We start from the raw sequence: 11,032 nt of genomic DNA, 5'->3' as shown, positions 1-11,032 counted from the left end.
GGTAAATGGCAGGAGGTTTCCGTGCCCATGTTTGACCAGATGCCATGAGATTTCATGGGGTCCAGAGTCAAAGTTGAGGACACCCAGGGCAATTCCCTCCCAACTGTATACTACTGTGCTGCCACCTCTGGTGGGTCTACCCTGCCAGTGGAATGGGACACACCCAGGGATGTTGATGGTGGCATCTTGGACATTGTTAGGTATGATTCGGTGAGTATGACTATGAGAGGCTTTTGTTTGACAACTCTCCCAATTTTAGCACAAGCGCCCAAATGTTAGTAAGAAGAACTTTGCAGGGTCGACAGGGCTGGATGTGCCGTTGTCGTTTCCGGTGCCAAGTTTTTTTTTTCATTTATTCATGGGATGTGGTCGTCGGTGGCTAGGCCACCATTTATTGCCGATCCCTAATTGCCCTTGAGAAGGTGGTGGTGAACTGCCTTCTTGAACCGCTGCAGTCCATGTGAGGTAGGTACACCCACAGTGCTGTTAGGAAAGGTTTTGACCCAGCGACAGTGAAAGAACAGCGATATAGTTCCAAGTCAGGATGGTGTGTGACTTGGAGGGGAACTTGCAGGTGGTGGTGTTCCCATGCATTTGCTGCCCGTGTCCTAATAGATGGTAGAGGTCGCGGGTTTAGAAGGTGCTGTCTAATGAGCCTTGGTGCATTGCTGCAGTGCATCATGTAGATGGTACACACTGCTGCCACTGTGCATCGGTGTACGAGGGAGTGAATGTTGAAGGTGGTGGATGGGATGCCAGTCAAGCGGGCTGCTTTGTCCTGGATGGTGTCGAGCTTCTTGAGTGTTGTTGGAGCTGCACCTATCCAGGCAAGTGGAGAGTATTCCATCACACTCCTGACTTGTGCCTTGTAGATGGTGGACAGGCTTTGGGGAGTCAGGAGATGAGTTACTCGCCGCAGGATTCCTAGGTTCTGACCTGCTCTTGTAGCCACGGTATTTATAAGTCTATTCCAGTTCAGTTTCTGGTCAATGGTAGCCCACAGGATGTTGATAATGGTGGATTCAGCGATGGTAATGCCATTGAATGACAAGGGGAGATGGTTAGATTCTCTCTTGTTGAAGATGGTCATTGCCTGGCACTTGTGTGGCACGAATGTTACTTGCCACTTATCAGCCCAAGCCTGGATATTGTCCAGGTATTGCTGCATTTCTACATGGACTGCTTCAGTATCTGAGGAGTCGCGAATGGTGCTGAACATTGTGCAATCATCAGCGAACATCCCCACTTCTGACCTTATGATTGAAGGAAGGTCATTGATGAAAGAGCTGAAGATAGTTGGGCCTAGGACACTACCCTGAGGAACTCCTGCAGTAATGTCCTGGAGCTCAGAACATTGACCTCCAACAACGACAACCATCTTTCTTTGTGCTAGGTATGACTCCAACCAGCGGAGAGTTTTCCCCCGATTCCCAGTTGATGCTGGGCGTTCCATCCAGCCACATTCCTTTTAGAGTTTTCTCTAGCGGTTTGAGGCAGTAGTTTGATAGGCCATTTCAGAGGGTAATTAACAGTCAGCCACATTGCTGTGCGTCTGGAGTCACATGCAGGCCAGACCAGGTAAGGACGGCAGATTTCTTTCCGTAAGGACATTAGTGAAAAAGATGGGTTGTTATGACAATTGGCAATGGTTTTCATGGTCGCCATTACTGAGGCTAGCTTTATTGATTCCAGATTTTTCAATAATTTTTTTTGATATGGTACTACTTCCTTCTATAGTACTATCAGACACTCTCACACCTTATGCAGCTAATTCCTCTTTTGTAATATTTTTCTAAGCTGGTGCCAACCCCTCTGCTAATTTAGTTTAAACCCTCCTCAACCAAACTAGTGAACCTCCCTGCAAGGGCATTGGTCCCAGTCCTTTTTTTTTAGAGATACAGCACTGAAACAGGCCCTTCGGCCCACCGAGTCTGTGCCGACCATCAACCACCTATTTATACTAATCCTACACAAATTCCATATTCCTACCACATCCCCACCTGTCCCTATATTTCCCTACCACCTACCTATACTAGGGGCAATTTATAATGGCCAATTAACCGATCAACCTGCAAGTCTTTTGGCATGTGGGAGGAAACCGGAGCACCCGGAGCAACCTCCTGTTGAGGTATAACCATCCTTTTTGAATAGGTGCCTCCTGCCCCAGAACTGGTTCCAATACCCCAAGAATCTGAAGCCCTCCCTCCTGCACCATGCCTCAAGCCAAGCATTGACCCTTCCTATCTTCCTAGTTCTAATTCCACTAGTGTGCAGCACTGGGAGTAACCCAGAGATTGCTACCTTTGAATTCATACTTTCTAAATCCTCCTTAGCCCCTGAAAATCTGACCGTAGGATTGCAATACCTGCTCTCTCACTGACGTGTACCACAACTTCTGGATCACTTGCTTCCACCTGCAAAATATTCTGCAGCCTCACCTTGATGTCCTTTGCATTGGCACCACAGAGGTAAAATACCATGTAGGACCCATGATGATGGTTACAGAAATGCCTGTCTGTCCCTCTAACTATGGAATCTCTTATAATGATGGCATTTCTACTCTTTGCTGTTCCCTCCTGTGCAGTCCTTTCCTGATTGGTGCCATGGTCAGGTCTACACTCCTTCCCAAGGTGTCACTCCCGGAAGTCTCCCATGCTGAACACCGCGTTGAGAGTGGCACACACCCTGAATACTCCAGCACTTCAGGCCTCTTCCTACTCTACCAGATGGTCACTCATCTACTATCTCCTCCGTAGGATTCAGATGATGCAGGTGTGCCTGTCCCGACCAGTTTAACTCTGCTCCCTTTGGTTGTTTCCTACCTTGTCTTGCAGGAGAGAGGGAAGAATGTGTTTCACTATATTTGGATGATGTTTTTGCCATAGCTGAATAACTGGAGATATGTTGGGGGAGTGAGAGGTGGATGTTCAGTTGGCATCATTGGAAGGTGTGAGGTTGAGGTGAAGCATCTGACTGTTGGACCTGAGTCCTGAGTGTGAGAGACAGCTGATGGGTGAGTGATGGCGGTGTGGTGCATTGAGCACCTGACAGGTTGGTGTTGCAGTAGCTATGAGATATCCTTGATGATGCACTCACTCATCTCGACCACCCAAGTAAGGACAATGAACTTCTTGCTGTACTGTTGCCAGGTCCTCTGGGTCAGTCTCCATAGGTGGAACACCCTGACCATCTGTCCCCATTTCATTCGGAGGATGTTCTGTGATGGCCTCCTTCATCCATCCCTCTGACCACATCCCTCCAGCCCCGTGGTAACATGGTCTCTCTCCTCCTGTCAACCTCCATCACTTCGGCCTCCAGCGCTGCACCTGTGAACCTGCGAGCCTCTCTTTTCCCTGGTGCTCCAATATTTTGCTTCTATTTGCAGCAAATTCCTTTTCAGGCAGTCAGCAGCAGCTTCCTTCTAAATGGGGAAGGCTGCCTTTAGGAGTTGGAGACTCGCTGGAACGTATGCTGTCACACATGCTACTAGGCCTCCTGCTGAGTGTTCAGCCAGCCAGCAGTGTGGGTCGTGCTCGGCTGAATACTGCAATCATGGAAATGAGGAGGCAGCACACAGTTTGTATGCTGCCTGCCTCAGTGAGACTGGGCGGGGGCAGATCGCGAATCACAATCCCTGCACCAGAAAATAGGAGCAGACAAATACTTAACCATAGAGGACTTTCTGTAATTGTATAAGTCCTTGATGAGTCCATAGGTGGACTAATGTGTTCAGTTTTTACCTTTGTACAGAAGAAAGGATATAGTTGCATTAGGGGGTGTACAACGAAGATTCACCAGATTGATTCCTAAAATGAGGGGATTGTCCAATGAGGAGATATTGTGCAGATGAGACCTATACTCTCTAGAGTTAGGAAAATGAAAGGTGATCTCGCTGAACGTTATAAAATTTTAAAAGCATTTGACAGGGTAGATGCTGAGAGGACGTTTCACCTGGCTGTGGAATCTAGAACAAGCGACACAGTCTCAGAATAAATGATTGGTCATTTGGGACTGAGATGAGGAGAAATTTCTGATCTCAAGGAATTGTAAATCTTTGGAATTGTCCACCCCAGAGAACTGTGCATGTTCAATCACTGAGAATAGTCAAGTCAGAGAACAATGGACTTTTGATACTAAGGGAATCCAGGGATATGGGGATGGTGCAGGAAGGTGTAGCTGAGATATAAGATCAGCCATGACTTTATTGAATGGTGAAGCAGGATCAAGGGGCTGAATGGTCTCCTCCTGCTCCTTGTTCTTTTCTCCTGATGAAATCCTGTCATGTGGACTCACCCAATACCAAGCGAGCATTTCACTGAATCTGTTTCTGCAGTTCAGAGAGAGGATAACGAGGGGCACAAATTAATAATAAACAACATTCACAAACTGGCACAGCTTCCCAAAAGATTCCAGCTGTAACTCGACAGGATCAGGACACAGGATCCGGCCTACCAGAGGCAGGAATCCAGGCCAGAGAAACAGCCTGAACCCCGAAGGTGGGTAGTGGTGGCTGAAGGGGACACAAGAATGATTGTGGAGGGGACTGAAGTGGGTAAACATCTGGATGGCAGCTGGTGCCCATTTTTTGGGCCATGTGGGACCTGAGAAAACCTCTTCGTATCCACCATTGCCCACTGACTCCATGCTAATGAGGGGCCTCCCGCTGACCACTCCCTTACTCCAGGGCAGGGTCAATGCTGGAGGTCACAGTTGGGCACAATCCCAGCGTCACTGTCCACACTGCGGGCCGTGGAATTTCAGAGAATATTTCTCCACAATAAATGGTGAGATTGTGGAATTCTCTGTCACAAACTGATGTTGAAGCAGAGCCCATCAATTCTTTATAAAGGGAATTATACAGTTCCTTAAAAATAGATTATTGGAGGGCACAGGGATTGAGTCAGGGAGTGGAATTTGATTGGGTGGGTTGCGCGGAGTTCATTCATCCTCCCCATGAGGCAGTTCTGTCACCCTCCCTTGTCTTTCGGGAGTTTAATCACCCTCCCTTATCCCTGGTGCTTGTGGGAGTTCAGTCACCCTCCCGTGGCCGCTTCTGGGAGTTCAATCACCCTCCCTTGTTCTGCTACCCATGAGAGTTGGTTCTCCCTCTCCACATGTAAGTGGTTACCAGGCGAGACTCAAGACTCCAGTTGCTTTGTTTGAACACCGGTTTATTCAAGCATGCAGGGGAGCCACGCAAATCAATTCGAAACGTGCAAGCTCCCCGAAACACAATGGTCATACATGTTTATGGGATTACTTATCTGACATTGTTTACATACACCAATCAGATTATACACAGTGATTTAAATGAGCCAATCACGACTCGTACAACACCGCCACACACATCTGCTGAACACCAGTTTGTTATCAGAAAGCCACACCTTCCCCCCTGCTTTTCCGATGCTGTCTGTCTCAGCAATTTCATGCATCCAAGGTCTTTTAAAGCTTGTTCTTTGTTTCATCTATCTTTTTAGCTTTTTTTTTCATTTCAAGGTGAGATATTAAATGTCATGGGGAGTGAGTAGGAGATTTTGATTCGATTGACAGGAATTTGAAAGGCAATGGGGAGTGAGCAGAGAGCAATGATTGTACTCGGTATAATACTGAAGATTTGTGAAGATTGATAATTGCCCAATTTAGGACATTCCTCCAGGTGCTGCCCCTTTCTGTTCCCTGTAATTTACACAGCAGCTAATCCACGAACTCCTCACCTCTCAGCACTAACCTGTCCTCACACATCATGTTTGATTGACCCTACCTGTCACATCACTGGTGAGGGGACGGAAGTGGCTAAACCCCTAGATGGCAGCAGGTGCCCAATCTTTGGGCAGTGTGGAGCCTGAGATGTCCTCATAGTATCCACCATTGCCCATTGACTGCATGCTAATGAAGGGCCTCCCGCTGACCACTCCCTTACTCCAGGGCAGGGTCGATGCTGGAGAGCACCGTTGGGCACAATCCCAGCGTCACTGTCCACTCTGCGGGCCATGGAATTTCAGAGAATATTTCTCCACAACAAATGGTGAGATTATGGAATTCTCTGTCACAAACTGATGTTGAAGCAGAGCCCATCAATTCTTTAAAAAGGGAAATATAGGGTTCCTTAAAAATAGATTATTGGAGGGCACAGGGATTGAGTCAGGCAGTGGAATTAGTTTGGGTGAGATATTAAATGTCATGGGGAGTGAGTAGGAGATTTTGATTCGATTGACAGGGATTTTAAAGGCAATGGGGAATGAGCAGAGAGTGGGATTGTACTCTGTATAATATTGAAGATTTGTGAATTTTGATAATTGCCCATTTTAGGACATTCCACCAGGTGCTGCCCCTTTCTGTTCCCTGTAATTTACACAGCAGGTAATCCACTAACTCCTCACCTCTCAGCACTAACCTGTCCTCACACATCATGTTTGATTGACCCTACCTGTCACATCACTGACGAGCAATTCACTCAGCACTAAAACCATCACCAGCATCATGTCTGCAGTGAAGATCCTTTCCTCAAACCTGAAACACAACAAAAAGATTCAACATTAGTGTCAAAGTTTCAAATTAAAGGTGGGGATTCCCTTTGTCTGATCTCTGATGAGGTTTCGAGTGTAAATGTATAAATATCACAGAGACCTTTGGAACCATTGAAATCAGATTCAATTGGCTGAAAAATAAATGATGTCAATATTACTGCTGACCAATCAGTGACTGGCAGCTCTGAACAGGATGGAGTGGAAACCACAGGAATGTTCTGTGAGCTACACATGAGATTGTACAACGTGGCACTGTAACTGCTCAGTGAGAAATGGAAACTGCAGTCACGGTTCCTGACCCAGTAATTTACCTGAAAGAGAATGCATTTATGATGTTAGAATTTAAAGAATATCATCAACCAGAGCATTTACAATGTGACTATTACATCAGAATAAAGACCCCCAAAATAAAGGGATAATACTCAGAATAAAATGAGAATTTTTATACCGTTCATTCCAATCCCTTTTGTAATAGATCTGAACCCCATCAATTCCCCGTGTTTCTCACTGGGGTGGAAGGTCTCCTTCATGCACTGACTGCAGTGAGATTGAACCCATTTGGAAAAGAACAGGGTCAATTCGGAATCATTGGCAGCTTTCCAAAAGAAGCTGTTCAGGTGTCTGTTCAGAAGTGAGATTGAGAGATGGGGAATAATGGAACTGATTGATGTCTTTTCAGGGACAAAACAGAGCGTTCCCTGAACCAACAGTGTTGTAACCCTGCAAGCCTCTTTATCAAACTCCAAAAGTCCTCTCTTGCTTCAGTTATACAGAGACTTGGTCAGACCCCTTTTGGAATTCTGAGTTCACTTTTGGCCACCACAACTCAGGAAGGATATCGTGGTCTTGAGTGGGTGAAGTCAGTTTCACTGGAATGACACTGGGGCTTAGAGGGTTAAATTATGAGGCCAGGTTACATTAACATGGGATATCTATTTCTCAGAGTAGTGGAGACTGAGGGGTTCAGATTGAGGTGCAGATCAGCTGTGATCTAATTAAATGCTGGAGCAGATTTGAGGGGCTGAATGACGTACTCTAGTTCCTAATGAACTATGTTCCTCTGACTGACCAGAGTATGTGAAGGTTACACTGGCAATTGTATTTTACATGACTGATTCATTTTAGTCTGTGGGAGATGAGCCAATGTACTGAGCACCAATGTAGTTGTTAAGTCAGCAAATGTTTTCACCCTGAAATGAGACAAAAAGCGTTTGAAACAGGAGGGTTTATGTTCCCGATTTCACGACCCACACTGGCTCCTTGCCCCCAGCAGGAGATTGTAAAATCAAGGCTGAGGAGTTGTGGGAGTTACCAGGGGAGGACTTTGAATCTGAGGGTACAAATGGGTTTAAGAAACCACTTATGTCAATGGAGTGAGAAGTGATTGGAGGATATATGGGAAGGATCTGATCTGTGTACTGGGTGCAGTGAAAATGTAACCCCATTCATTGGAACAGGAGACAATGTGCAGTCAGAAAAGACCATTCGGCCCATCAATCCCACTCCATTCAAAGTCCAGCTCGCATTATTCCATCATGGACTCCCTCCCACACCACCTGTTTGTTTAGGGAACATTCTGTTCTATCCCTGGAAAAACATTGAACAATTCCGTTATTGCCCCATCTCTCAATCCCCTTCTGAACAGACACCTGAACAGCACTTTTTTGAAAGCTGCCAATGATTCCGAATTGACCCTGTTCTTTTCCAAACAGGTTCAATCTCAGTGCAGTCAGTGCATGAAGGAGACCTTCCACTCCAGTGAGAAACACGGGGAATTGATGGGGTTCAGATCTATTACAAAAGGGATTGGAGGAATGGTATAAATATTCTCCTGTTTTTGTATTCTTTTATATTCGGTGTCCTCGCCTCCCTATAATGGTCACCACATCGTAAATGGGATCTTGGGTTCTGATGAAATGTCATCCACTTGAAAAATTGCTCAGGATTTTCTTTTGGTGAAGGGGTCTCGACATCCAGAAAAAGCAACATGAGGAGCCTCACATCACCTCTTCTGACGTCACAATTATGCACTTAGGTGGTCAGCAGTGGGCCTTCCACAGGATCAAGGACCCCAGTGCTGGAAGTCCCGTCCTTGGCGAGCTGCCAGCCAGCCAGATGCTGGCAGATCTTCCACTGAATGGTGCCACCGTGGAGGTGATAGCTGCTGCTGGAGGAGCACCAACCTGAGGCCAAGGAGCGTTGCTGGACCCAGGCCACAGGTAGGTTGGTGGGGAGGGGTTTCGCAGTGTGGGGGTCATGGGGGAGATGGGTGTAGGTGGGTTGGTAGCAAGGGTAGGGGGGGGTGGCTGTCAGGGGGTCCCCACCCCATCCAGATGCTGAGTCCCTCATTCAGGCTCTAAGTGCCTTTGAACGAGGGATACCTCTTCTCCACCCACTCCTTCACCCCCGAGAACCGGAAACAACCCGCACGGTTTTTCATGCTGTGCTTCCCGAACGGCAATCGGACAACCCGCCACACAGCTAATTGCAGCAGCGGTGGGATGTGGCCCTTAATTGGGTATTAATTAACTGGTTAATGGCCTCAATTGGCAGTGAGGTGCAAAAGCCCTTCACAGGCCTTCCCTCCCCAGACTTAATTCTGGCAGAGGCAGGAAGGTGGTGGGAACCCGCGCCCCCCACCCCCCCCACCACAATTCCACCCGATTTTATGCTCTCTCTGCCTCCAGCCCCATCACCGGGTGAGCATAAAACTCCCCCCACCATTAACTCTGATTTTCTCTCCGCAGATGCAGACTGACCTGCTGAGTATTTCCATTATTTTCTACTTAGGTTTCATAAATGTTCTCATTGATAATAACACAACTGCATTCTCTTACAGTTAAATAACTGGGCCAGGAACCATGACTGCAGTTTCCATTTCTCACTGAGCAGTTACAGTGCCACGTTGTACAATCTCATGTGTAGCTCACAGAACATTCCCATGGTTTCCACTCCATCCTGTTCAGAGCTGCCAGTCACTGATTGGTCGGCAGTAATATTGATATCATTCATCCTTAACCAATTGGATCTGATTTCAATGGTTCCAAAGGTTTCCACAATCTCTGATATTTATATATTTACAGTAACACTGGAAACCTCATCACATCAGACAACTGGGAGAGAGAGAGGTAGGAATGGGAGCAGGAAATCCCCACCATTAATTTGAAAATTTGACATGAATGTTGAATCTATTTGTTGTGTTTCAGGTTTGAGGAAAGGATCTTCACTGCAGACATGATGCTGGTGATGGTTTTGGTGCTGAGTGAATTGCTCGTCAGTGATGTGACAGGTAGGGTCAATCAAACATGGTGTGTGAGGACAGGTTAGTACTGTGAGGTGAGGAGTTAATGGATTCCCTGCTGTGTAAATTAGAGGGAACAGAAAGGGGCAGCACCTGGAGGAACGTCCTAAACTAGGCAATTTTCAAATTTCACAAATCTTCAGTATTATACCAAGTACAATCTCACTCTCTGCTCACTCCCCATTGCCTTTAAAATTCCTGTCAATCTAAACAAAATCTCCTACTCACTTCCCATGACATTTAATATCTCACCCAAACTAATTCCACTCCCCACCTCAATCTCTGGGCCTCCAATAATCTATTCTTAAGGAACTGTATAATTCCCTTTTTAAAGAATTGATGGGCTCTGCTTCAACATCAGTTTGTGACAGAGAATTCCACAATGTCACCATTTGTTGTGGAGAAATATTCTCTGAAATTCCATGACCCGCAGTGTGGACAGTGACGCTGGGATTGTGCCCAACTGTGCTCTCCGGCACTGACCCTGCCCTGGATTAAGGATGTGGTCAGCGGGTGGCCCCTCATTAGCCTGGAGTCAGTGGGCAATGGTGGATACAAAGAGGCTTTTCCAGGTCCCACACGGCTCAAAAAATGGGCACCTACTGCATCCAGATTTTTTCCCACTTCCTTCCCCTCCACAATCATTCTTGTGTCCCCTTCAGCCGCCAGTACTCAAACTTCCAGGCTGTTTCTCCAGCCTGGATTCCCTGCCCCCAGTGGGCCAGATCCTGTGTCCTGATCCTGTCGAGTTACAGCTGGAATGTGTCGGGAAGCTGTGCCAGTTTGCGAATGTTGTTTATTATTAATTTGTGTCCCTCGTTATTGTTACGGCCGAGGTGGAAGGAGTGTACTGTCTTTCTCTAGTTCCACATCTTCACAGCATTTATTTAAATGTTTACACAGTTACTGATACGGCCAATTATATACACTATTTTATTTCAGAATAAAATCCACCAACCAGGTTTCTTTAATAAACAAAATTATAAATTTATTATTAAACAATTCTTCTCCAGTAAAGATGCAAGTTTTCACACACAGATTGAAATATGAAAGTTCCTTTTTAATATTTGACACACACAGACATGTGCACATGCACACACATGCACATATATACATACACACACACCTGTTAAAGAAAAAATGAAGAAGTTTGTTCTGCAGAGATATTTTCACAATAAAAAGATAAGATATTTTAACCAAATAT

At 46.2% G+C, this 11,032-nt stretch overlaps 1 protein-coding gene across 1 annotated transcript in view; it reads left to right on the top strand.

The window, feature by feature from the left end:
• The first annotated feature begins 9,636 nt into the window (after window positions 1-9,636).
• The window catches only part of LOC137385017 (lectin-like), a 40,445-nt gene continuing 39,049 nt past the window's right edge, over window positions 9,637-11,032 (top strand). The window contains exons 1-2 of the mRNA XM_068059755.1: window positions 9,637-9,655; window positions 9,734-9,816. Coding sequence (XP_067915856.1) covers window positions 9,762-9,816 — 55 coding nt within the window. The 5' untranslated portion in view covers window positions 9,637-9,655; window positions 9,734-9,761. The remainder of the gene's footprint in view (window positions 9,656-9,733; window positions 9,817-11,032) is intronic.

The sequence above is a fragment of the Heterodontus francisci genome, chromosome 27 (genome assembly GCF_036365525.1).
Source record: "Heterodontus francisci isolate sHetFra1 chromosome 27, sHetFra1.hap1, whole genome shotgun sequence".
Taxonomy (NCBI): Eukaryota; Metazoa; Chordata; class Chondrichthyes; order Heterodontiformes; family Heterodontidae; genus Heterodontus; species Heterodontus francisci.
The sequence above is the reverse complement of the archived record's forward strand: the minus strand, read 5'-3'. Positions and strand labels throughout refer to the sequence as shown.